Here is a 26,585-nt window from a genome sequence, read left to right as displayed (position 1 = left end):
AAACGCTTGATTTTTCTCTCCGTGTAGAAAAGGATAACTTTTCTAACTCATGCTTTACATTCGCGAACATCTTTCGCGAAGCTATTCTGCTTAAAAAACATTTCACGTAATGAAAGCACGATTTCTCAGAACGACTTGTTCATTTTTAAGAACATTTCTTCGAGTTTTAATGTTTTACTTTGATAATTAAACACAACACGAAGTCCCTACGATGTGCAGTACAAGTGATACTACAATTCATCTTTTTTTTCAATCTTATTTCTCTTAAAGGAATTAAAACAAACTCATTTTTAATGCGATTAATTTGATTACATTTTCTATTACAGGGATGTCATAAAATTGGTTTCGATATTAAATTAGATTTATTTGCTACAATTCGTATTTTGATCTCAATAGAATTAAAATGATTTCAACTTTTGTAGTGTAATTTTCCAGAATTCAACAATTTTAAAATAATTGCAGTATACGCTGTTAGGATAACAATTTAAGTGGAAACATTTTCTACACTTAATTTTCAAAGAATTAAATTGGATAGAAATGAAAAATGTCGTTTTAGCAAAAATGAATTGAAATGAAGCTGGATAAAAACGTCATTCGTTAGGATTAAAATGTGTTAAATTTCATAACAATTTTAATTCACTTTTATCGATTTTAATCCACTCCTTCTTACTGGAATCTTAATTGTTAGTCATTATTTTTATAAAAAAGGTTATTTTTTCATGTTTTATTTGCTCTAACACATTAACTAAAATAAAACAATACCAACATAACAACAATGATTAACACTACAAATAAATGGATTTATTAATAAAAAATATAATAAAGAAATAAAGTACACAAAAGCAAGAAAACGGGTAACGCGATTATTTAATAACACTTTTCCGAAAACACGAATTTTCTACTAGAAGATCCAGTATCGACTGGCTAATTGACGCCGGCTTCCTCTCAGATCTTTAATCCATAGAGGAGCACGAGCATCCTGAACACATTTTAAATGAAGATAAATAGCACCACCAATTTTCTTGTAGGGTTTGATTCTGCGTCACTTCTGACTGATTTTTCTACAAAACTGAAAATAATCCCCTTAGCCGTTTTTGAAAAATAACCCAATGAGCACGGACATCAACTGGATGTCCTTCTTTGGGACGTTCTTGGGACATTGTTAAAAAGACGTTCTAAAGAAATGATCCCCGAAATGTCAAAGAACGTCTTAAGAATGACCTGAAATTGTCCCCAAAATGTCTTAAATACGTCTTTAGAAGGTCCGCAGAATATACTAAAAATATCCACGAAATGTCAAAAAAACGTTCCTAAAATGTTCTCATAGTATCCTAAAAATGTTCCAACCATATCCTGCACGGAAAAATATTTTATATTAAAAGACAATAAAAATGGTAATACATTTTGACATACTCGATATGAAAAGGAGGCTATTCACGGTTCGCTAAAAGTTATTCATAATGTTTTTTGAATAATTAAAATTACGATATGGATACTTACTAGTGAAAGAAAATGACATTTAATACAGTATCTTAGAAAAATTAATTTTTGTCCATATTAAATTTGAGACAAGTAATTTTAATAGGGTACTTAATGAAGAAATGTCCCTAGTGAAAAAAACACGTATAATTATACGTATAATAATACGTATTATTATACGTACAATAAGACATACCAATTTGAAACAAGAATTATACGTATAATTATACGTGTCTATAATTTTTAATATTTAGGAATATATAAATATGGAATATATTTTTGTTTATTAGTATATACCTAAATATTATAAAATATTGACAAGTATAATTATACGTATAATTCTTGTTTCAAATTCGTATACGGATTATTATACGTATTATTATACGTATAATAATACGTATAATAGTACGTATTATTATACGTATATTTATACGTATAATTATACTTGTCAATATTTTATAATATTTAGGTATATATTAATAAACGAAAATATATTCCATATTTATATATTCCTAAATATTAAAAATTACAGACACGTATAATTATACGTATAATTCTTGTTTCAAATTCGTATGTCTTATTATACAATTATAACAAGAATTAAAATAATACTTAGGGAATTTTAACATAGTAAATATGAAAAGACCTTAAAAACATAGTTTAATATCAACCACTATTGATCCTTTGCGGGCCCTGGCGTGCTGAGCGGGAACAACCTAACCGGACCTCTGTGCCAACCTCGTGGCGTTGTGTTATACATCGTTTTCAAATTTTACTAAAATAAAAGATGGAAGTTTTTATGGTTGATTCTCTCAAAAAGGGAAAATCAAAACGTGAACGATTTTAGACGGTGTTTTTGTTAAAAAATAGTAAAATTAATTTCAATTAATAAAAATCTGCCACCCATACGATAAGATTTAAAAATTTTCAATCGGATCACTAATGAAAATTTCAAAAAAAGGTCCAATAACTGAATTATTTAATGAAAAGTAGTGTTAAAATTCCCCTCCGCAACATCAAATTTTATTCATTATTTCAGTTATTTAGCCTTTTTTGAATTTTTCTTTATAGTGATCCGATTGAAAATTGTTAAATCTTAACGTATGGCTTAGCAGAATTTTTAATAATTTTAATCAATTTCATTATTTTTGAACAAATTACCGTGAAAGCGAGATTTGTCCTTCTTGAGAGAATCACCCTTATATAAATAAAACTTGTATTTAAATAATAACATTACATTTCTTTCTTTTCTTGTAATGTATTTAATTTCTTGTTTATTTATTTTAATTTAATTTTCATTATTATTCAAATTAATATTTTAAATATAACTTCATATTAAAATTGATCATTGCACAAATACAACTAATTAATTATAGTTCTTTACATATTATTTTAAAATATAATTGTTTTAGGGAGCCAATTATATAATCATCGTTTCTTACAAGCGCAGAAGTCTGCCGTTTAGTATATAAGGAAAATTCTGCCTTCACCTCTCAGCGTAGTTTGGCGTAGTTGCGAGCGAGCATTTATATGTGTCCTGACGCGGTGAAAGGGACCTTACGGTTCCAAAGCAAATTTTACAGGAGAGGCGCTCGAAGTGTAGCACGAAAATAGACATTTGAGTAGTGGGGACGTACAACTGCAAATCAGCACCACTGCTCACCACTACAACGCTACACTCATATGTCTGTGAGCATGCTACCTTCGTGCATCTTCGGCTCTACCATATCTTGTACCTCCCTACTCTTTCTAAGCTCTGATGTAAACATTGCCCTGGGCCCGGCAAATGGATTCAGTTTATATTAAAGTTAATTGATTAATTTTTATTGACAAAATAATACGTAAATAACTTGAAATATCTTGTTCGGATTTGTCGGATTAATTAGATGAGGGCGAGCTGATTAAGAAGCATCTCCATTTTTAAAAGTAATTTTGTGGTTATAAAAGTTGGATTTTTGACAGAAGTGGGGACAGACATTGAATCTATGTGGCGCCAATTCTAGCTAGTGGCCGCTGCTGAACTAACTTACCCCAAATTACTCCACTTTAAATCTTTAATAAAATAATTTCCTCACAATATTATTGCAAAAATAATATTCCTCTATTATTCCTCCAAATGCCAACTCGAAATACTTTATCCTTTAAAGATGAGAAGAAATTTACGAAACCCCTTTTTGACAATGTTTAAACATTTTTTTAATAATTATTTATTAATTCTCTGAAAATCGTTGTTATCAAATAAAATTAATTTTTATTATTTATTTTATCAACAGAGAAATTTTCAATTTTTACTTTTCTTACAACAGTAAAAATAACATTACTTTTGCTGTATAAATAAGTTATATGTCTTGAATTTAAAATATAAATTATTGTTATTATTATACATTATTAAAATAATGAAAATCTAATAAATTGTTTATTGCAATTTTACTGGCTTTAATATGAGATAAATCCATTTTCCGGGCCCAGCGCAATGTATACATCAGAGCTTAGAACTAGTGGGGAGAGACAAGAAATGGTAGAGCCGAAGATGCACGAAGGAAACACGCTCATCGATATACGAGGGTAGCGTCGTAGTGGTGAGCAGTGGTAGTGGTTTTGCAGTAGCCACGAGGCGCCCGAGAATACGCGGAAAAGTACTTATGTTTAAAGCTATATAACACAATAAGTATTTGAAGGAGACAAATTTTAATTGTTGGAAATGAAAAAGCAACTCAAAAACTATCGATTGGTATAAAAAAATAAAAATCGATTTATTTAATCATAAGGTCCCTTTCACCGCGTCAGGACACATATGTATTTAGTTGTGTAGGTACTTTTAAGTTAGGCTTTTAGGTAAGGATGAATGTATAAATGTGTGTCTCAATGTATTTCGAGTTTTCCATCTCACTCAAAACCTCAATAAATCTGTCGTTCTTTCCTTCTTCATTCCCCATTTCTATTCTTTTATGCATGACACACCAATTTTTAACAGTGCCGATATTAAAATTCACTTTTTCGAACTAACTGTTAAATATTACTATAAACTTTTTTGATTATGAATACTGTATATGGGAATTTTAGAAATATTGAGAATTGATTTACAGAATTAACAGTGACTTTAGTGATTTACAATATTGTCCATGAATAGCCGCACTTTACTATAGTACAATTTTAAATTATGCTTCCAGTTTTATTGTTTTCTAATATAAAATATTTCTCCGTGTGAGAATATCCCAAATATGTCCAGAGAATGTACCAAACATATGTCGAAAATGTCCAAAGAATGTACTAAAAAGTTCCAAAATCTTTGATAACCGAAATGAATATTACATTGAAATTATGTGTACTTCATAGCCTATAACGCGCGCGTAATGTAAAGAGTCTTAAACGACCGCGACCTTCTACACCGTAGTGCTCTTGAAGATTGTAATGATCTGATTTTTGAGCCAAAGGATTTGCTCGCCGGATGAGTCCGGGTCTTAAATTTTAGGAACTCTTGAGTTCTTTGCTCTCTTATAAAAAGTATAAAATAGTATTATCGTGATATGCAGGTAGGTAAAGTCAGTAACGAAGCGATAATTTAAACCTTCGAAAGCAGTTTTATTTAAACAAATGTAAGAAAGAAACAATAAACAATAAAAGAAATAACAATAAAAATAATGACTAAAAAATATGGCTGCTTGATTAACTCTCATAAAAAAAATATATAAAAATACAAAAATAGAAAATCCTAAACTAACTAAATTAACAATAGTAAAAAAATAAATGTAAAACTAACTAACTAGCTTAAATCTAAATGAAAGAAGTGGAAGAGAATAAAGAATGTAGAGAGAAGTGAGATGAAGAAGAATTTAGAAAAGGTGAGGGAATAAAGGAAAGAGAGAGAAAAGAAGCGAGACGGTACGCCGCTATGGTGCTGCGTCGAGCTGCATTTGATCCGCCGCAATACTGTAAAAAGACAATATTTAGTTCTCGCCATTTGTAATTTTCCCGGGGTGAAATGCTCAATAATAAATTCCGCGAGGGAGGTTCTAGAATACGCCCCTAGCTACGAGACGAGCGAAAACTAGGTTTCGTGCACGACTAGAGATTTCTTAATCAGGATTTCTAGATGCCGTTTCCGTACGACAATCATGCTCTACGCGAAGCTAGTGCGGAAGGAGAGAGAGGGGGAAAGATACAGGTTACTCTTCCCTCAAGATGTACCTTGAGTCGAAGAGTAATACCTGGTGCATCAACTCGGTGAAGAGCGAGATGTACCTCGTCTTCACAGGGTAAGTTCTCCAGGAAATGGCGGGTCAGGATCGCGTCAGCCTTCCACGGATGTACCCCTGGTCAGACCTTGCGCGGCAGGTAAGAAAAGATGGAGGGCGAAGGGAGTTACTCTTGTACCAAGGTACCTGAGTACTACTCCTTCTGCAGGAATACATCCACCAGGTCGGCCCCAGATGTACCTGAGATACCGTCCTCGAGGATGAGGTAGGCAGGGCTAGCAGCACAGATGTACCTGTGGTCCGCCTGCCCTGGGGAGGATGATCTCATTCCTCGGGAGAGACGTACCTCACCCTCGGCGATAGATAAGAAAGGAAGAGAATCGGAGGAAAGGAGAGAGCTGCTGTCGTCCAGCCTCGAGATGTGCCTCGAGTCCGGTCGACGGCGAACTGAGGAAATTGTACGTGCAAGCAAGTATATACCGCTTGACGTTTCTACTGGGAGCTATGGCGCGAGTGAGAGAGACCACGTGCTGCGCGGCAAAGTATGCGCGCTCGGTACTCTCCTCCTGGCTGTCGAGCTGAGAGCTCAACCGTATAGATATATATATTCATGCATTGAAATAATATGAAATAATAAGCTGATAAAATACTTTCGATTCAAATTAATATTTTAAATACAATGCTTTCGTTACAAGATGCAAATGGACAAAAAAAGTATATCGCAATTACTGGTCATATTTAGTGATCCTTATGAGATAAGTTACCAAATAAGGATGATGTTCCGAGTTCTAATCCACTCACAGAAATTGTATAGAACGTCTTTACCTAATCCATTTGACGTCTATAGGTTCCTTTTTCAGGATACTTTCGTAATATCCATGGAATATCTTTAGAACTTTTTCTTTAAATTGTAACAAAAAACGTTCCGAGAAGGATGTCCTTGGGACATCTCAACACAGATAGCACGTAAGCTTGCAGCAACCTTGCGACAAGCCTGTTGCGCAATATTGACAACCTTGCACGGCAAACTTGCCGCAAGCTTCAAATGTCTCACATGACCAAAAGCTTGCAATGCAAGATTACTGCAAGATTGCACAATAAGATTATCGCAAGATTCCTCAGTAAACTTTCACGATAAGCTTGCAGCAAGATTGGTGCAATGTTGACAAATAACATTGCTTTAAACGTAAAAATTTTTTTGTTAAATGTTTCGTTTAATTTATAAAATAAAATTATATAAATTAGAAGAAACATTTGAAAGAAAATTTTTAGATTAAAAACGAGGTTATTTGGCAACCTTGCACCAACCTTGCTTACCGTGCAAGCTTTTTGAGCAATCTTGCGATAATCTTATTGTGCAATCTTGTACCTTACACTGCAAACTTTCGGTAATCTTACCATGCAAGCCTTCGGTCAGGCGGAACATTTGAAGCTTGCTGCAAGTTTTCCGTGCAAGGTTTGAAATATTGCATTTCAAGCTTGCCGCAAGCTTACGTTCTATCTGGAAGTGGATGTCCGTGCCCATGGGGAGCTACCATTTTTGAAAATGATTAAAATCGCTTGGCATCTGGTACCGTAGGGTTTTCGGTGTCGCTGATTACGAATATGATATCCGATTGTCATAATTCAAAACAAAGTATTTTATATGGTGAAAGAAAAAATCGATCGGATAGGTATGAAATTTTTTACTTAGTGGTTTTTAGGGTCGCTTATTACGAATTTGAAGTCATATTTTAAAAACTCAAATTAATGGTTCCAATATGGTGACAAACATTTTCTTCATTGGAAATCGCTCGAAAATTATTATTCGCGGGTTTTTGGGTTCCTAAATCCAAATTTTAGGTCATATTTTAATTTTTCAAAATGTCGGATGGAATATGGCGATAAAAAATTTAAAATTTGATTGAATTCGTTTGATATATAACATAAATCACAGAGTAATTTACTTAAAAAGATTAGGGAAAATGAATTTAATTTTTTTTAACCTGCACGTAATTAGGCCTTATCTTTTTTTTTTACTCAATCCGTATTCATCCTTTCGCATGGACTTCGGTAAAAGCCTGCCAGAGAACGGCTTAATCTTTATTACAGTTTTAAATTTGACTTCTGACATGCATTTAGTGATACAGACTATAGCATGATTTTAATGTTGCGGTGCAAGTAATTATTATTCTGTGAACATTTTGACTAATAAAGATTTATATATCTACTATATTTTTAATAATTTTGCAGAAGAGTTAAAGGTCATGTTCTTTATTTTTTGAAATTTTTTAAATATTTTAAGAATTTTTTTATGTCAAAAACATTGATGTTTAATAAAATAAGAATTAAAAAATATCAATTTTTAAAATAATCTATTTATAAATTAATGTTGATTTTCAGTATTTAAATATATGTAATATTTATAATATATGTAACATATTTTTAAAATTTTAAAAAAAGAAGTTGTAATCAAGTGAAAAGAAATGTCAAGAAATTTGGAATGCAAATATCTTGAAAAATGATAAAAATATCTAATTCATAATTGGTACAGTTTTTTAAGACTTATATACAAAAAATAAGAAAAATCTAAGACATGACCTTTAACTCTTCTGCAAAATTATTAGTTCTAACCATTACGGACGAAGGGGTAGGCTACAGAATGGGGGGAACGGACGGGACGAAATTTCGTCGCCAGGCAGGTATACGGGGACGAGTAGGCAGTGAATCGTGATCTGCCCGTTGGAGTGAATGGGGAGAAAAGGTATTGGAGCTTAATTTACAATATTTAACCTCAAATCACCTGCAAGAGGTTCTGAGTATTGCCAAGCTTTTATCTTGACAATTGGAAGCAAGATAATTCAAGTTATCGCTCAATGCATAAAAATTTGAAAATCAAAGTCAAACTGTTTCAGTATTTTGTCTCGCATTTTAAAGAAAACAGACTTAAAAATCATACAAAAATTGTTTCTAAATCCTTATGACTCTTATAATAATTATACTTGAATTTTTGATTTTAATCAATTTGGTTAATAATAACAAGCTGTCCCCATTTACCCTGAGTTTTCAAATTTTTGGGGTAAATGAGGACAGCTTGTTATTATTAACCAAATTGACAAAAATCAAAAATTCAAGTGAATTTCTGTTATGGGAGTCATAAGGAATAAGAAAAAATTTGATATGATTTTTAATTTTTTTTTTTTCAAATGCGAGATAAATTCCTGAAAAAAATAAAAAAATTTCAATTGCTTCAACTATTATATATCTACTACAAATTTTTTTCAAGTTTTTTCATCTCTTAATACAGTAATATACTTATGGAAACTTTTTTCTTAAACCTTTCTCAGAAACTATGCTGTCCCGATTTATCTCAAATTTAATGAAATTTTCTAAATCTTGGGGTAAATGGGGTCAGTCAGTTTCATGCGTTTAAAGTTTATCTAAATTTTTTTCTGCTGCATAAAATTAATGCATAAAATTCTGTTCTTCTGGTTCCTGTATTTTTTTAAATTATTACATATGGTCACAATATTGCTTCAATATTGTATGGCAATATTGGGAATATTGAGATAACATTGTTTATGCCCGCTTGCCAATATTGCTCTAGTATTGCCTAGTAATATTAATTAAATATTGCTAGGCAATGCTTCCTGAATATTACCTGGCAATATTGCCATTAAATAAAACTGCTGTCTTTTCTTCTTTCCAGGGAATAAAATAATATCTTTTACTTATATAATTTACGGTTAATGAATAGGTATAGAATTTTTATCTTTTTTGTGTTTTGTGCAGAAAACTATCGTCTTGACTCGGAGTATGAAAATCATCTGATCTACAAAGTCGCACTGGTAAAAATGAATTTTATCTTTAACTAAAAACTATATAGGCTTTGCTTTATATGCAGCACTTACGCAAGTGTGATTGAGTTTATATATCACAATCTTATCTCAAGTTTATTTGAGATAGTTCACACATCTTAAGTTTTTATCAAGAAGTTTCATTTTTCATACTAAAACTTTAGGTACAATGAATTGCAGTATAACATCTCTGTACGATCAGCCGGCATAATTTTGTGAGAAAAACGCAATTTTTCTGTTTTCTTTTTCGTAAAAAATTCAAATTTGATAAAAAATTTTATGATGTAGGTAGTTAACTAAAAACGAGTAACTTGAGTATTTTAGTAATTGAAATAGAGGTAAGGCCCTGTTCAAAATAAAACCAACAATAAGTGTAAGTTTCATGAACTTTTTTATAATCATTTTATTTTATTTTGAAAGCTCTTGAAACATAAAATTTGTAGTTGATAAATGATTCATAAGACACTATTCAGTGTTTGCACGATGATGTGACAGCACTGATTTCACAAACTAACTCGTTTCATAAAATGTACATAAAATTATCTTTTAACACACATCTATATGTTCAAAAGACAATAAATAACAAATGGAAATGAAATTTTGAAATAATATACAATAAGTGTATCTCTTGATTTAAAATTTACTATTTCGAAAATTTTAGATTGATGTGATAGATTTTCCCAAAAACAGTATTATAATCTTGGTAGTTACATGCTAGTGCTCATAAATGCTCTGAAAAGAATTATTATTTTTTTATTCTTTAAAGGATGTAAAATGTCTGCTTAATACTTAGAGAGAATTAAAACTAAAAGAAATATGCCGAGAACCACCTGCTTCAGGATTCTTTTGGGTTTTAAAATATATATTTTACAACTGTCAAAGATTTTAGAATGTTTATAATACAAGGTAACTGAAGATTATAATTAACGTCTAAAATACAAAATTTTGTACACTTGAACAAAGAAAATTTTAAGAACTTAATAGTTTTTTTATAATTGACTTCTTAATTAGATTAAAAAACACTAACAAATTGTATTCTTTACTCAGAAATACGACTTTTCTCGATCGCAAATATCTCTATCCTTGAATTGTTAGCAAAATTGTTTAAATCATCTACCATCTAAACGTTTATAAACATAAAATGTTCAAAAAGTAATTAGTCTACAACTGACGTTGATTTAAAAGACAATGACAAAAATAAGTATGTCAACGGGATAATTGACATTATTTACTTACAAATAGTGTAAATAAGTTTATAATTTAACGAAGGAAAAAGTTGAATTATTGAGAATATAATTTATTCTCATATAAGTTATTTTAAAATGCACTAGGACTTTTAATACTCGAATCTTTCTTCCTTGCATCAACTTGGTAAAAAGTGCAAGGAAATTCAGACAGAAAGAGATAGGGGGATCAAAAACAGTAGGGTAAAATCTTTAGCATGATAAGTTAAATGTCACATTCAAGACTTCGTTTTTTAGAACATAAATGACCTGGACAAAAAATAAATTTTATAATAATTATAATATCTGTGAAAGAAATTACTATCACATACGTAAATTATATATGTCCATGAGTTTTTGTACCTTCAAACGTAAAAATTACATGAAGGACAATCTCTGTTTCTTGCATATGAGACTTGAGTTCTGTAAGGATCAAAGGTTCTAGTGTATGATAAATTTCATCTACACTGAAAAAAAATAATTTTTTAAAAATAATCCGTTATTTGATTGAGGGTGTAGTCTTTTGTTCAGGCCTGTTTTGAAAGCCTATTTCAGGATTTTTTGATTACAAAATAAAATATGATCACAGCAACATCTTTTTATTACTTGGCTTCCTCAGAGGCAGACCTGAAGACTCCGCATGCTCCACTCCTTGCGATGTGGTTAGTTCTCACCTTTCTTGACTGACTCTGCTTAGCATAAGCAACAGCTTAAACTCTTTTAAAATCCACAACCTTATAATCGGTTTCTGTGTACCCAAAGCACACCTAACGATCATAATTCTTCTCTTAATAGGTTGAATAGATTTCTTCAAATACATGCGCTGCTTAGAGAAGTTAATTTAAATAATTACATTTGTAATTAATTTTTCTTATTTCGGTATGTATGGAACTTTTGAAATATACAAAATCGATTACTTCATCTTTAAATGCCAGACTACACCCTTAATATTAAAGAAATGTTTCTTTGTGTGAAATAATTATAACTTGAGTCAAATAAATGATATTTGTTCCAAATATAGAATTTACTGCATCGAATACAGTTAATTTAATAAAAAAATATTTTTGGTTCAAATAAATATTTGCTTGATAATAGTCAATTATTCGATTATTTGAATCAAATAACAATTATTTCATTGCATTTACTTTGTAGGTCTATTATTTTGACCTAGCGTACCTTTAGCTTACATTTCTCATGATTTGGTTTTGTAAGTACTACTTAGAAAATAGTAAAGCTTCTTAGGCTCTTTTTAACTTAAATTTTTTACATAATATGCTACAAAATATATTCATTTCAGTTTCAGTTCGTGAACTCCTTTCTGTCCTTATTCTACATCGCTTTTTATATACAAGATCAAGAAAAACTTAAAGAGGTAAGAATATTTAATTTTAAATCCTAGTCGAAAATCCAATGCTTCTTTGGAGCGTCCGATTAGCTTTCGGGAAATGTAAATTAAGCAAAAGGATTTTTATTAGTTAATGTTAGGAATTGGGAGGATTGGAAAATGATTATATAAAGTGTTTTCTCATAAAAAATGTTCACTATCAACTTAAAAGAAAGAAAGTCAATTTATTTTGAAGAAATATTATTTGCGACAGTATATAAAGAGCGTCAGACCCAAACTAAACTCTTACATTTGGTTATCAAAACTTTTCCTATGAATCACTATACATTCCTGCGTGTATATATATTTATACTAAAGTCAAAACCATATTATAATCGCACATGTTTTCTAACAGATAAAAAAAATGCGTCATTTGAAATGATAAACTTTTGACTATTGAGCGCACGGAAAACAAAACCTCAAATTACTCGAATGCCATAAAAAACATTGGAAGCATTAAGAAAGAGGAAAATCGTTCATAACATGAATCATGAAGCGTACGATTTTCGACTGGGATTATATAATTTGTTAATTTTTTAATTAGATATTGTTAAAGGATTTTACATTACATTTAACAGTTTATTCAAATATAAGATAAGAATTAAAAGGTGTTTACATAACAAGGCATTAATTTCGACTGACTGATAAGCAGGACGATATCGACACAATCCCTTCTATCTTCTTTTTATTAAATTCGCACAGACTCGTAATAAGTCACCGTTTTTCTTTCAATGATAGAGTTTTCTTTTAATTTAATATTCAAACTTTAACAGATATTATTTGTGATTTTGTCCAGTAAAATTCTCTTCCAAATCCAAAGCTAACTAGATAAAAGACCAATATTACTGAACAATATTTCTGTCTAAGTATATTCTTACATAAACTGCATAAGTCTTGTAGTTATAAAGTGTCTTTTATTTTAAATAAATTTTCATGTGTTAACATGTATTAATTTCAAAATATTCTACTGTAATATAATTTCGTTATTTATAATTTTTCAGCAATTGGCTGCTCTTTTAATAGCTCGACAAATTATTGGAAATTTAAAGGAATCTGCAATACCTTACTTGATAGAGCAATTACGTTTAGCTCGTATGAGTTTTAAGTTGTTTGGAGCTTTAAGTCCAACGGAAACTAAAGAAACTCTTGTAAAAGAAACAGAAGAACAACCAGAAATTTCTCTAAACAATGAGACAGACGAGAAAGAGAAGAAAGAACTTAAGAAAGGAAAACAACCTAGAAACGTTTGCCAAGCTGAACTGGAGAGTTCTCTCTACAGAGTAGGACACCCTACTAATACTCTTCTTAGTGACTTTGCTTTTAAGGTTTGATCTAGACTTAGCTAGTACTCTTTTGTTTTTATAAATTTATTGTTTCTTTCTTTTAGAGAAAGTTTTGTAGACCTTCAAATTTAAAAATTCTTTTAAATGCTTTACACCTTCTTCTATCTAGAAATGTGTTTTATGAGTCCCTGATCAAATATCTGCTGAGGTATGAATGTAACCTGCTTCTCCTTGAGGCTCAATGTACATAACATTGAAAATAATTAATATAAAAAACCTTGTAAATATGAACCTTACTCAATAAGCAAAAAAACACCTTTGTTCTAGAAACTTTTCAGAAATATTTTAGAACATTTCACGTCTGTAGAAACGTTTTTTGAATATAAGACGTTTTTAACGAATTATTTTAGCGGGCATGAAATATTATAAAATGTTTAGGAACGTATCTAAAGGAAAAATGTTTTCTTGCCTACTAGGGATAAAATAGACAAATGTAAAATTACATAGGAACACAAAAAAATGTTTTCACGGCAAATATAAATATCATTTACTGACGCATTTGATGATCTGAAAACGAAACTCAAGTTTTATTACCTTTATTCCACCGAAATTTATTTATAATTACAAAAAACATATTCAATCATACGTGATAAAAAAATTTCGTTTCACTACTTAATACAGAGCTTTATTTAAGATTGCAAAAACTTGTGTGTTAAATTTGTTCGAGTACGCAGGTTATTAAAGAGAAGTCAAGGAATTAATTAACTGAGAAAACTTTATTTAAGCACTACATTCTTTATTAAAAGTGATCAAAAAGGGGAACGCGATTGTAGTGTATAATCAACTTAGTGAACATTTTTGTGAACAGGGTTTATGTGTGTGTGAGTGTGAATAGAGGTGAAACAAAAGTGCCCTCTATAATTAAGAGTTTAAACTATGACGTCAGGGCGGGAATTGCAAATAATTAACACCCCCCCTCAATGTATACCCGAGAGAAAAAGTTCAAATTTTTATTCCAAGATCACAAACACATTTTTGATGTAATAACTGTGAAAGTCCCTTAGTAAGAACATCAGCTACCATTTCATTCGTCGGCAAATACTCGATTCGTATAAATCCATCAGATAACACTTTTCTAATAAAATGATGACGGATGTCAATTTGTTTGGTCCTGGAATGATGTATCGGGTTCTTAGCCAATCGTCCAGCACTTTGATTGTCATTATAAATGACAAGATTCGTCAAATTCTTGAATCCGAGTTCTTTCAGGAATCCAATCAAAAAGACACCCTCCTTCGCTTCATCTGACAATGACATGTACTCTGCCTCTGTCGAGGACAAAGCAACTGTTCTCTGTTTACGAGACTGTCAAGAGATTGGTCCTCCAGAGAGTTTGAAAATGTTACCGGTAAAAGAACGTCTGTCAAAGGAACAGTTCCCCCAATCGGCATCTGCAAATCCTTGCAAAGGTGAATCGTCCTTCTGGTAGATTAATTTGTAGTCGGAAGTCCCTTGAAGGTACCGTAGAACCCTTTTTGCAGCTTGCAAATGTTGACTGTCGTAAAACGAATTGAATTGTGATAAAACGCTGACAGCATGCGCGATGTCCGGACGTGTTCCTTGAGCAGCATACATAAGGGCTCCAACGATTTCTCGATAGGGCAAATTTGCATCTTCGGTCTTCTTTACATGATTTTCCTTTTGGCGATCCTTTGTAAGAATAAGAAAATCATCAACGTAAATTAGCATGAAAATCGTTCTTTCCTTGTCAACATAAATGCACAGGTAGGAATCAGTGGGGAATAAACCAATACTTCAAAGCACTCGATCCAATTCAGTATGCCACTGGCGGCCCGCCTGTCGAAGTCCAAATAAGGCCTTTTTGAGCTTACAGACAGCGTTCGGTTTGTCCACATCTCGAAGTAAAAGGCGTGCTCGTTCTTGAACGATGGGACCGTGTTCCTGATTTATCATCCTTGTCAGCATTTCTCGAAGTAGTTCCGGTTTCTCGAGATAAATATCCGCATCAACTTTGCCGTTGAGATACGCGGTTTCGATATCCAACTGAGTAATCCAAAAATTTTCATTTGCAGCTATGGCCATGAGTAAACGAAAAGATCCAAGACGCGCCACAGGTGAAAAAGTCTTAAAAAAATCGACACCAAACTGTTGAGTAAATCTCTCAGCGACTATTCGGGTCTTTCTGCGAATCACGTTTCCATCAGCATCGAATTTGTTGCATAGAACTGTACGGCACTTGGTGACCTTGGCATCGGGAGGTTTTGACACAATATCAACCAACCAAGAAATTCTTCGTCACTCGAACTTGAATGATAGTCAGTTTCATTTGGATCATCATGCGGAGGTTCCACTGGATTATTTTGTTTTTCCACGGGAATGAGATTGTATTTCCTTTTAGGGCGGCCCCGTGCTCCAGTCAGCTCTTTACCAGGGCGACCAGGTTCTCTCCGAAATTGATTTTCAGCGTTGTTTTGAATTGTCAAAGGGTCAACTTGAATTTCCGGAGTTCGGGGCTCTTCATCGTTGATAGCAGCATTTTGAATCGTTTGTTCATCCTGTGCGACTTGAGGAGGTGCAAGAAACTCGAAATTGATATACTTGTTGGGACTCGTATCACTGGAATCGGAAACTTGAGAAAAATCGGAATTTTTCTTATCAGTAGGTTCTCAAGTCAAACAATTTGGATCGGTTTCGTTAACGAATTTTACATCGCGGGTGACATTATTTCTTTTCTCTGAAGGTATCCAGATTATGTAAGCTTTGCAGGTTTCAGCGTATCCTACAAAGAGACCTTCGATGCCTCTTGGAGCAAACTTGTCCTTAGTTGGACATTTATCCAAAATAAAAACTTTCGAGCCGAATCTCTGAGGTGCTTGACATTTGGACGTCGACCAAACATAATCTCGAAAGGAGTTTTTGTACCTAGGACCATTGTCACACACCGATTGCGAACATGATTTGATGATAAGAATGCTTCAGCCAAAAACGCGTGGGAAGTTTCGAATCTGCCAATAAACAACGAGCTGCTTCGAGAAGGGTCCTATTTTTTCTTTCGGAAACACCATTTTGCTAAGGTGTATATGTTGTTGACAGTCGGCGTTGGATTCCTGCTTTTCTCAAAATATCGTCCATTTTCGAGTTGCAATATTCGGTTCCATTATCACTTTGAAGACTTTTGATTTTCTTGCCAGTCTGATTTTCAATAAAATTTTTGTACTCAAGGAATTTGGAAGGAACTTCAGATTTATTTTTTAACAAATAGATTTCAGTCCAGCGGCTGTGATCGTCTGTAAACGTCAAAATGTATCGAGCTCCACCGAAGAATTCTTGCCTCATTGGTCCGCAGAGGTCAGAATGTATTATTCCAAGTATTTCTGGTGACCTTTCCAAACGTTTCGGGAAGGACAATCTGGTTAACTTCGCGATTGAGCACTCGTCACACGGAGGAAGTTTTTCTCCCAATTTAAACGTTAAACCGTCAACAGATTTATTACGCAACATAGTCGACATGTCCTTGAAATTTAAATGTCCAAGGCGCTGATGCCGAATCATTGTGTTGCACGACGCGGAACTAGTAGAAATGCACGCGGTATTATCCGATTCACGAAGAAAGAATAAATCCCCTTGACGATCAGGGATCATTTTTGTTACACCGTTCGCGTCCTTAACACTGGCGTGTATTTTCGAAAATGTGACTTGATGATTTTTATCCACAATCTTGGCAATCGACACTAAATTCGTACGCAGATCCGGCACGTGAAGTGTATTTTGAAGCGTAATAACACTATCACTTTTTCCGTCAGAAGTAATAATATTTACATCACCTTTAGCAATGACAGGGGCGGTTGCATCACTTGCTAATCGCACACTAGAATTTACATAGCACAATTTTGACAACAATCTTAAATCGTTACACAAATGTGTTGTGCATTCACTGTCGAGGCACCATTTTTGTTTATAAGTCACATTATACGCGAAACCAGAGGCAGAATTAATTTCGCCCGAAAGAAAAACATTATTCACGTCGTTTGAATCTCGATTTTTATTTTTAAAACATTTCTTTGCAGTGTGCCCCGGTTTGTTACAGTATCCGCACTGTACATTGTTTTTGTTTGAATTCGGGTTTTCACTTTTTGAACTGTCACTTTGATTCAATGATTTATTTTTTCCTGGAAATCGATGTTTAGAAAACATGGCACTAGTATTGGAATCACTTTTATGAGCTTTACTCTCACTTTCTTCGACAATTTTAATTATCAAAGTATCAACATCGGGTAATTTATCGCGTGATTTAATGGCACAGCTAAAATTGTCAAAATTACGTGGCAAACTATGAAGCAACATAATTGAAAGTAAATCGCCGTTAATTTCGATTTCCATACTGCCGTGCTGATGAAGAAAGTCCGTACTTGCATTTAGAGTGTTTTCGAGATATTTAAAGAAACGCGTTTTTAACTAGCATAATTAATATATAAAAGTTATTAAAATAATTACAACAGTACTTAACTAATTTTGGCATGCTCTATTTAATGGCGCAAAAAAAATTTCAAAATTTTCATTTTTTATAAACAAAATGTCGATTACTGCCAAAAATTAATTTTGAAATCCTGAAAATACTGCCACAGAGTCCGTAAGTGCTCCTACGGCTCGATGACGTCACGACCATAGAGTCCGTACTTGCAGCCTATTACGTATATTCTATCTTGTGACTATGGAAAAAAGTATTAGGCTTTTATATTTTTTATAATTTTTGTTTGTTGTTATTTAAAAAAGTACAGAAGTGTAATAAATAATAATTTACAAATAAATTAATAATAGTTTTTCTTTAATTTCTTAATTATTATTAATTTATTGAACTGAAAGAAATTCAGAAAATATTAGACAAAATAAAATTCAATTGTCACTGAAATATAATATTTAATTATAAACAAATATATTATTGTCAGTCATTTTGTTGAATTTATTAAATTATTTTAAATGATGTTGATTTTTTATTTTAATAATGGTTGTTTATAGTTGTTAATGTTATATTATTATTATTATTATTAAATTAATTAAAATTAGTATTTTCATTTAAATGTTTATTTATTTTAGATTAATAATAAATAATTAAATTACCTAAGTTAATGTAATGTTATTTGTAGAAATGCAAGTACGGACTTTTTCCATCAGGAAAGTTGGTCCTTTATCGCCAGAAATACTTGAGTCAAAGAGTCCGTACTTGCTCTTACGGCCCATGGCATCAGTATTTCTAGTCAAGTCAGACCACATTTACTGGCAGTACTTGCCCTTGCGGACTCTGCTTCCAGTAAAGTTCGTAAATACGTCATCATTTTCGAGCAGTAATAGCACTTACCGACTATTTTTGCTTGCAAGTATGGACTCTGTCAAAATGATTTCGCGAAATCACTGTAATTAAACACTAATTAATTAACATTAATAAAAAATATTACTACAGCTAGATTCCTTTTTTCATAACGAATCCAGTGATATAAAAAACTCATTTTCGATAAAAATGTCGATTACCGACTTTCTTCATCAGCACGGCAGCATACTGTTGAGTTTGTCAACTGTGTCTATAAACTCAGATAAGTGATCTCTGACATCTGTGTTGTCTTGCATTCGGAGAGACAATAGTTTTTCGAGGAGGTTAGCTTTTCTCATTGGTCCTTCCGACGCGTAAACCGATTTTAATTTGTCCCACACTTCCTTTGAAGTGTTGCAGTTTCGAATATGACGAAGTTGTGATAGACGGATAGCGAGAATCAGATCACTTTTTGCCTTTTTATCTTGTGCATTCCACTGTGCAAGTGCAGCTTGTGCGGCGGCCAGTTTTGAACACCGTTACCTTGTACAGCTGGAGGAGGAGTATCTCCATTGACATAAGACCAGGTTTCATTTCGAATTAAAAGAGCTTCGACTTGAATGCGCCATGTATCATAATTGAGTTTTGTTAGAGACTCTATTCGCGCTAAACCGAAAGCGTTCGCACCAGCCATCGTGAGATGTAGCGTACGTGCGTGCGAGAGAACGAAAAATGGCGACGATCGTGGCGTTCCAGAACATTCTACCTTTCCGAAAAAGTTTTACGGTTCACTTACACGATTTAGGGTCTGGGCCCATAACGTGTTCGAGTACGCAGGTTATTAAAGACAAGTCGAGGAATTAATTAACTGAGAAAACTTTATTTAACCCTCGGAGCACACACCTCTTTTTTCGAACAAGTAGCACAGTCTGGGTCGCTGTGACCCTGTTTACTTTACAAAACTCCCCCATTTTTGAACTATTGGACTGATCAACACAAAAATAAAAATTTTTTTATTTATTGAACCTTGTAATATAAGAATATGCAGTTTAGAAATATTATTAAATTATTTGCATATTGAAAAAAAATTCGTGAAGTTAACTAATTAAAAAAGAAAAAATTGAATTTAAAAAAAATGTAACTTTTGTAATTTTTAATATTTTAAGCTAAAAATTGGGATTTATATTCTCGAAGTGTGTTAGAATAAGGAAAAAAATACCACCTTATTTTATTTTTTAAAAAAGGTATTTATTTTGTAGTTTAACGAAGGTAACTTTTAAGACGATAAAAATGTGATTTTCGACACATCTTTTTAAAACTATACTTTTTTAATAACATATTTACTAGTATTTTATTATTTTCTTTGGATTATCATGTTACTTATTATTCCTTATTAGTTAGTTACCACTATATGGCCTTAGGTTGGTGTTGTATTGCCGACTTTTCAAATTACACTTCATTGAAAATAATGACAGGGTCTGTGTGACCCAGTATGTGCTCCGAGGGTTAAGCACTACATTCTTTATTAAAAACAATCGAAAAGGGGAACGCGATTGTAGTGTACAATCAACTTAGTGAACATTTTTGTGAACAGGGTTTGTGTGTGTGTATGAGTGTGAATAGAGATGAAACAAAAGTGCCCTCTATAATTAAGAGTTTAAACTATGACGTTAGGGCGGAAATTGCAAATAATTAACAAAATTAAATGATTATTAATGAATGATATTATTAATAAATTCCACGTGTAATTACACGTGTATTTGATACTTTGAAACTTTTTCGAAATTTTAAACATTGTTTGATTTGATACATTGATATTTTTCACAAATTTTATGAACTTCTTACACGTGTAATTGATACTTTGATATTTTTCGACAATTTTATGAACTTTTTACTCGTGTAATTACACATGTAATTCATACTGTGAATTTGAAAGTCATTTTGTCAATAAACCCGTTTTTTGAATATCAAGAATTTTTAAACCTTTTTTTAAAGATCGGTTTTTTTGATTTTTTTTAAGTTAAAGATGTGTATTGTCATTACAAAAAATATTAAGATGTCCTTTTTTGTAATTTTTGAGATATTAATTAATTAATTATTTAATGTTAATAAAAAATCGGACAAGTGCGAGTTACAGTTGCATTAAAACCGAGGGTTTCGTACCGTTAAACCTAAAATTTGAGAGGGTTAATGTGTGAAGGCCGATGGAAAAATTTCAATTTCGCTTAATTTTTCCAGTAAGGAGGACATGAAAACACATAGATAGACACATAGATCAAAAATTACACAGCCCCACAAAAAAAAGTGTCGTGCGCGGCAGACCAGACTAGTCATTTCCCATGTATTTTGACGCGCTGAACACGAATCCGAAGTCCGTTTTGCTCCATCACGTCAGGATTTTTTTCTAACCTCCAAAAACCTGTCGGATTTTGAGAGGTAGGCTTTTTTTAAAAAAAATTGATGGATTTACTTCAAAATTGGTATCTAGAGGTTTTTTGGGTCGCTGATGACGAATTTGAAGTTAGATTTTCAAAATTTAAAATGGCGCCTCCAATATGGCGGATTATATCGACCCTTCAAAGGTGATAATTCCGCCCTTACACACGAAACTAGGAGCAATTAAACTGTTTGTCCAAGCCTTAAATAAGAAAGGAAACTGTTTCAAATACCTGGAACAAAAGTTTCCGGAAATCTCTGATGCGAAACTAAAAGAAGGGGTTTTCGACGGACCACGTATTCGCAAATTGTTAAAAGATGAGCAATTTATCACCAAGATGAATAAAAAGGAGAAAGCCGCATGGCTTAGTTTCAAAGCAGTTGTCGGAAATTTTCTGGGTAATCACAAGAGTGAAAATTGGGAGCAAATAGTTAGTGATATGATTAAAAACTTTGGTAAGTTAGGATGCTTAATGAGCATAAAGTTGCATTACTCAGACTCGCATCGGGATCAATTCCATGAAAATTTGGGAGATTACAGTGAAGAACAAGGAGAACGATTCCATCAAGATCTGAAAGAATTTGAGCATCGTTATCAAGGAAGATGAGATGTAAATATGATGGCCGACTACTGTTGGATGCTGAAAAGGGATATTGTACCTGGAGGCACCATTTTGAAAAGAAAACCATTACACAGATCCTTTGAGGACAAAAGAGTGCGCTACCATAAAAAGACGTGAATACCTTACTTATGTATATAAAAAATTTCCATTTCTAGTTTTGAAAATCTAACTTCAGATTCGTAATCAGCGACCCAAAAAACCCCTAGATACCAAGTTTGAAGTAAATCCATCAATTTTTACAAAATTCGTCCGCCATATTGGAGCCGCCATTTTGAATTTTGAAAATCTAACTTCAAATTCGTCATCAGCGACCCAAAAAACCCCCAGATACCAATTTTGAAGTACATCCATCAATTTTTAAAAGAAATTGCCTACCTCTCAAAATCCGACAGGTTTTTGGAGGTTAGAAAAAAATCCTGACGTGATGGAGCAAAACGGACTTCGGATTCGTGTTCAGCGCGTCAAAATACATGGGAAATGACTAGTCTGGTCTGCCGCGCACGACACTTTTTCTTGTGGGGCTGTGTTATCAGTTTTTTCTTGAAAACGCTATGATAATCAACTCCAATCGTTCTCGCTATATTTGTCCTACAATCTACACGCAAAAATACGCATGTATACCAAATATGAACTGTTTTTGGTCATATAGTGTGTGCGTTAGGAGGATTAAATGCTTTTTTTCAAAATTTTTGATTTTTCCTTGACAACGCTATGTAAATCGATTCGAATCATGTTCGCTATGTTTTTCCTGTAGTTTTCACGTAAAAACACATAAGTGTACCAAATTTGAGCTCTCTATGTGAAATGATGTGGCTACCAGGGGGGGGGTACATAGTCATTTTTAGGGATTTTTCGTAAAAATTGTAAAATCAAATGTACTTACCTAAGCACTATAATTGAAATCGAACTTCACTTAGGTAAGTTCATTTGATTTTACAATTATATTTCGTCTTCTCGTCCTCTAGGTCAAAAGGTGTAGACTTTTAGAGATAATCTGTTGCGAGTTAAACAAATTTATTTCAAAACATAGACTTTTACAATTTAAATTTTCTTCTTTAAGAATTTAACATTATTTATTTAGTCTATTGAACACAAATTATTAAATTTTTAATTAAACACGGTGGTCTAGAAGCAGTCACAGGTATGACAAAAATGGGTATAAAAAGTACAAAGTGGGTTTTGTTCGTGACTATTTCTAGTTTAAAAATTCGTTCAGACCAAAATCCTAGAGCCCCCTATTCTCAAGATATCGTCATTTCCGTTTTTTCAATCTTCTTGCGCAAAGTCAAGCGAAAAGCGATCGAATTTCTTACTTAAATATTTATGTTTTCCTTGACTCGGAATGATCGATATCATCTTCTTATATTATTAAATACTACCGAGTGAGAGAATCAAAATTTTATTATTTATGTTTTTATTATTTTTATTCAATCTTAAACGTATATTTATTATTAAAAAAATAATGGTAAGTAAAAAAATAAGCTATTAAACGACAATATTAAACCGTAAAGGTTTAAAGTGAAAATAAAATATCAATACCCCGTAAAAAACTTTCGAATTTAGATCAATTTTGAATGTTAAGTTGAATTCTGAAATACTTCTGAAGACTTTGTTTATCTAGCAGTTTTTCTAATTTGCTCTACATTAACTCCAGACCTTAATGCGGCTGATGTAGGCGCATGTGTGGTGCTCTGAGATTTAAATATCTCTGTATCAATACCTGCGTCCCCAATTGTCTCTTTTATCCATCTACTGATCGTTTGACAAGTTTTCGAGCAATATTGGCACTTTTGTGTGAACTGGATGTTTGCAAATGTTACATTTGATATAATTAGAACAATTTAGTTTTTTAGCCAAAATCTTTTAGACAAATAATGAAAAAATCATTATTTTTTGACGAAGTTGCTAATCTTTGTTGTTTTCTCGCTTATCATCTTGTTATTTTAATTCACTTCACACCTCAGGAAGAGTCAATATACTGCTTTTTATTACTTCTCGGCCTCTATTGGATTTTTTTGTAAGCATAACCCATAAGAATAAGACCAATGTTAATTAATATCTGCAAAGATGCAGTCGATGTTAACTACTTCAAAAGGAGATGTTGTTACTTCTCTAGATACATTTTCTATTTCAATGCAACCATTCTCAGCAACAAAAAAATCAGATTGGATATATACCTATATCTATATACAGTGCCGCTCAGTAGATTTTGCCCACCCTACAGAATTTTGGGCGTTGCAAAAAGTTTTATATTTTTGTTTCTAAAAAAGATAAAATAATAAACAATGACTTTTTTTAAAGCTTATATCCTCTACTTTTAGAATATCTAAAAATTTAATAAAAAAAATTTTTTTTTCATTGCTTAATTGCTATTATTAATTAAAAAAATTTTCCATTTTTTTTTTGTAAATTTTAAAGTGATATATTTTTTTACCAAATCATCACATTTTATTTTTACATATATCATTGAAAAGGTAATTTTATCAACTTTAAAACGATTTCTTAAAAATTGTTATACGATAATTTTTAACAAAGATATGGTCAATTGTTTAAAAAACCAACCCTTTTTTAAAATTAATAATAAGTCGAGAACTATTGGTTTTTAAAAAAAATTGTTACGGAAAAAAATGTTCCTTTTAATGTGTAGAATTAGAAAAAAAATAATTAGAAGTTTAAAAAAAATTTTTTTTTTTTACTATTTCTTGATTTTTTAAGTTTGCGGTCATAATGGATATAAATATAAGCGCAAAAAATAGTAAAAAAATAATTTTTTTTTTAAACTTCTAATTATTTTTTTTCTAATTCTACACATAAAAAGGAACATTTTTTTCCTTAACAATTTTTTTCAAAAACCAACAGTTCTCGACTTATTATTAATTTTAAAAAAGGGCTGTTTTTTTAAACAATTGACCATATCTTTGTTAAAAATTATCATATAACAATTTTCAAAAAATCGTTTTGAAGGTGATAAAATTACCTTTCCAATGATATATGTGAAAATAAAATGTGATGATTTGTTAAAAAAATATATCACTTTAAAATTTACAAAAAAAAATGGAAAATTTTGTTAATTAATAATAGCAATTAAGCAATGAAAAAAAAAATTTTTTATTTAATTTTTAGATATTCTAAAAGTAGAGGATATAAGCTTTAAAAAAAGTCATTGTTTATTATTTTATCTTTATTAGAAACAAAAATAAAAAACTTTTTGCAACGCCCAAAATTCTGTATGGTGAGCAAAATCTACTGAGCGGCACTGTATATATATATATATATTGATCCAAATATTTGGATTAAACGAACACATGCCAGTTGCTTGAAGGCCAGATTTAATATTTTTCGGCGTATCTCCTAGATTCAAATACTTGCTGACAATTCCTGCATCATGATATATTTCTACATTTTTTCCAGCATGATCTTTAACCATGTATATCACATTAAGTACGATAAAATGTTTTTACTGAACCGAAAACAGAAACGTCCAAAGATTGCATACGATAACTATAATGTGGTGGGTAAGATAGCATAGTAATACATCGCTTCAATTGAAATATGTTATGTATGATTATCCAAAAGTAATAGCGTTGGTGATTCTTTTGTTGCATTGGAATGTTTAATTTAATGCTTTATATGTATATTTCTGCATCCATCTTGATCTATTTGCATATCCAACCTGGCGTTATTCAAAAAGTTGGAACGCATAATTTTTCAGGAAATTGAAAAAAGGGCGGAATAAATTGGTCAGCAGCATTTATGGACAATGCCATGGTCACATTCATGCCTTGTTCCTGCGATGCCATTTGATTCACCATTCTATACCCATTAAAGGTTGCTACTTTCGGAACTTTTTTTGTAACAGTTAAACGTCCAATTTCATCCATATTCCATATTTTGTGAGACTCAAACGCACTTTCAATCCAGTCCTTTAAATAAGATCCTTATTTAAATTAAGAAAAAACGAGTCGACATTTGTTTCACATAACAGAAAGTTTTGGTTCTATTAAGACGGATTTCTTCTGATGTCTGAAGAGATAAGTTGGTATGGCGTTGGATAAATCCATAATACCAATCTTTCCCAGCCATGTGAGAAACGTTCCAAGCGATATTTAGATATTTGATAGTTTCTTTCCTGGCAAGGTCATAAGCCAAAATCCTTAATTCCTTGACGGTAAGACCGTAATTCAACTTACTATCTTTCAAACATCTTCGTGTGTTGTTCTAGAACATTATTTGAACATCCATGTTCTTAAAATGTTTCAGAACATTATTTGGCGGACATGTAACGTTCTTAAAACGTATTTAGAACGAACATAATTTTTTCCCCACTGGGTATTCACTGTTTTATTTTGACTTTCTTTAAATGCGTTAAGGGGCAGTCTGGGTCAGTTAAACAAAATATACTGCACAATCGTAGATACCATAGAAAACTACTGTGCATTAATAATTTAAAAATTAATTTATCGATTGAAATTACGTTTATTAATTCGAGTTGGCATTATAAATAAAAGCCCTGTTGAAAATTCCTGCGAAGGAAGACATATAGGATCCTATTTCGAGTTCCTTCGTAAGTTCCCTTGTATTTTTATATGTGGTTTACCACACAGAATCCTTTACAAAAGGAACTTGTGTGGTTTACTATCATCAGGGCGCGAACTTGGTCAGTATTTTCCGCAAAAGTCAGTAAATTCGTCCGAGGTCTGTAAAAGTCAGTATTTTGGCATAATTTTCCGCAAAGTACGTAAATTCATACAAGTCTGTAAAAAAGTCTGCAAAAAGGCCCCTAAATGCACTTTGTGACA

The 26,585-nt window shown here is 32.0% G+C and overlaps 1 protein-coding gene across 6 annotated transcripts in view; it reads left to right on the top strand.

Moving 5' to 3' along the window:
• The window catches only part of LOC127288896 (anoctamin-8), a 207,592-nt gene that overhangs the window by 86,043 nt on the left and 94,964 nt on the right, over positions 1-26,585 (top strand). For 5 of the 6 annotated variants that reach the window (XM_051316597.1, XM_051316596.1, XM_051316600.1 and 2 more), the window contains 3 exons: positions 9,447-9,502; positions 12,032-12,106; positions 13,120-13,443. In XM_051316597.1, coding sequence (XP_051172554.1) covers positions 9,447-9,502; positions 12,032-12,106; positions 13,120-13,443 — 455 coding nt within the window. The remainder of the gene's footprint in view (positions 1-9,446; positions 9,503-12,031; positions 12,107-13,119; positions 13,444-26,585) is intronic. The other variant, XM_051316598.1, reaches the window with a different exon arrangement.

This window comes from Leptopilina boulardi, unplaced genomic scaffold, assembly GCF_019393585.1.
Source record: "Leptopilina boulardi isolate dan_hultmark-lab unplaced genomic scaffold, ZJU_Lbou_2.1 LbouV2_397, whole genome shotgun sequence".
NCBI classification, from domain to species: domain Eukaryota; kingdom Metazoa; phylum Arthropoda; class Insecta; order Hymenoptera; family Figitidae; genus Leptopilina; species Leptopilina boulardi.
Note: the sequence above shows the minus strand (reverse complement) of the source record. Positions and strands in the feature narration are given on the sequence as shown.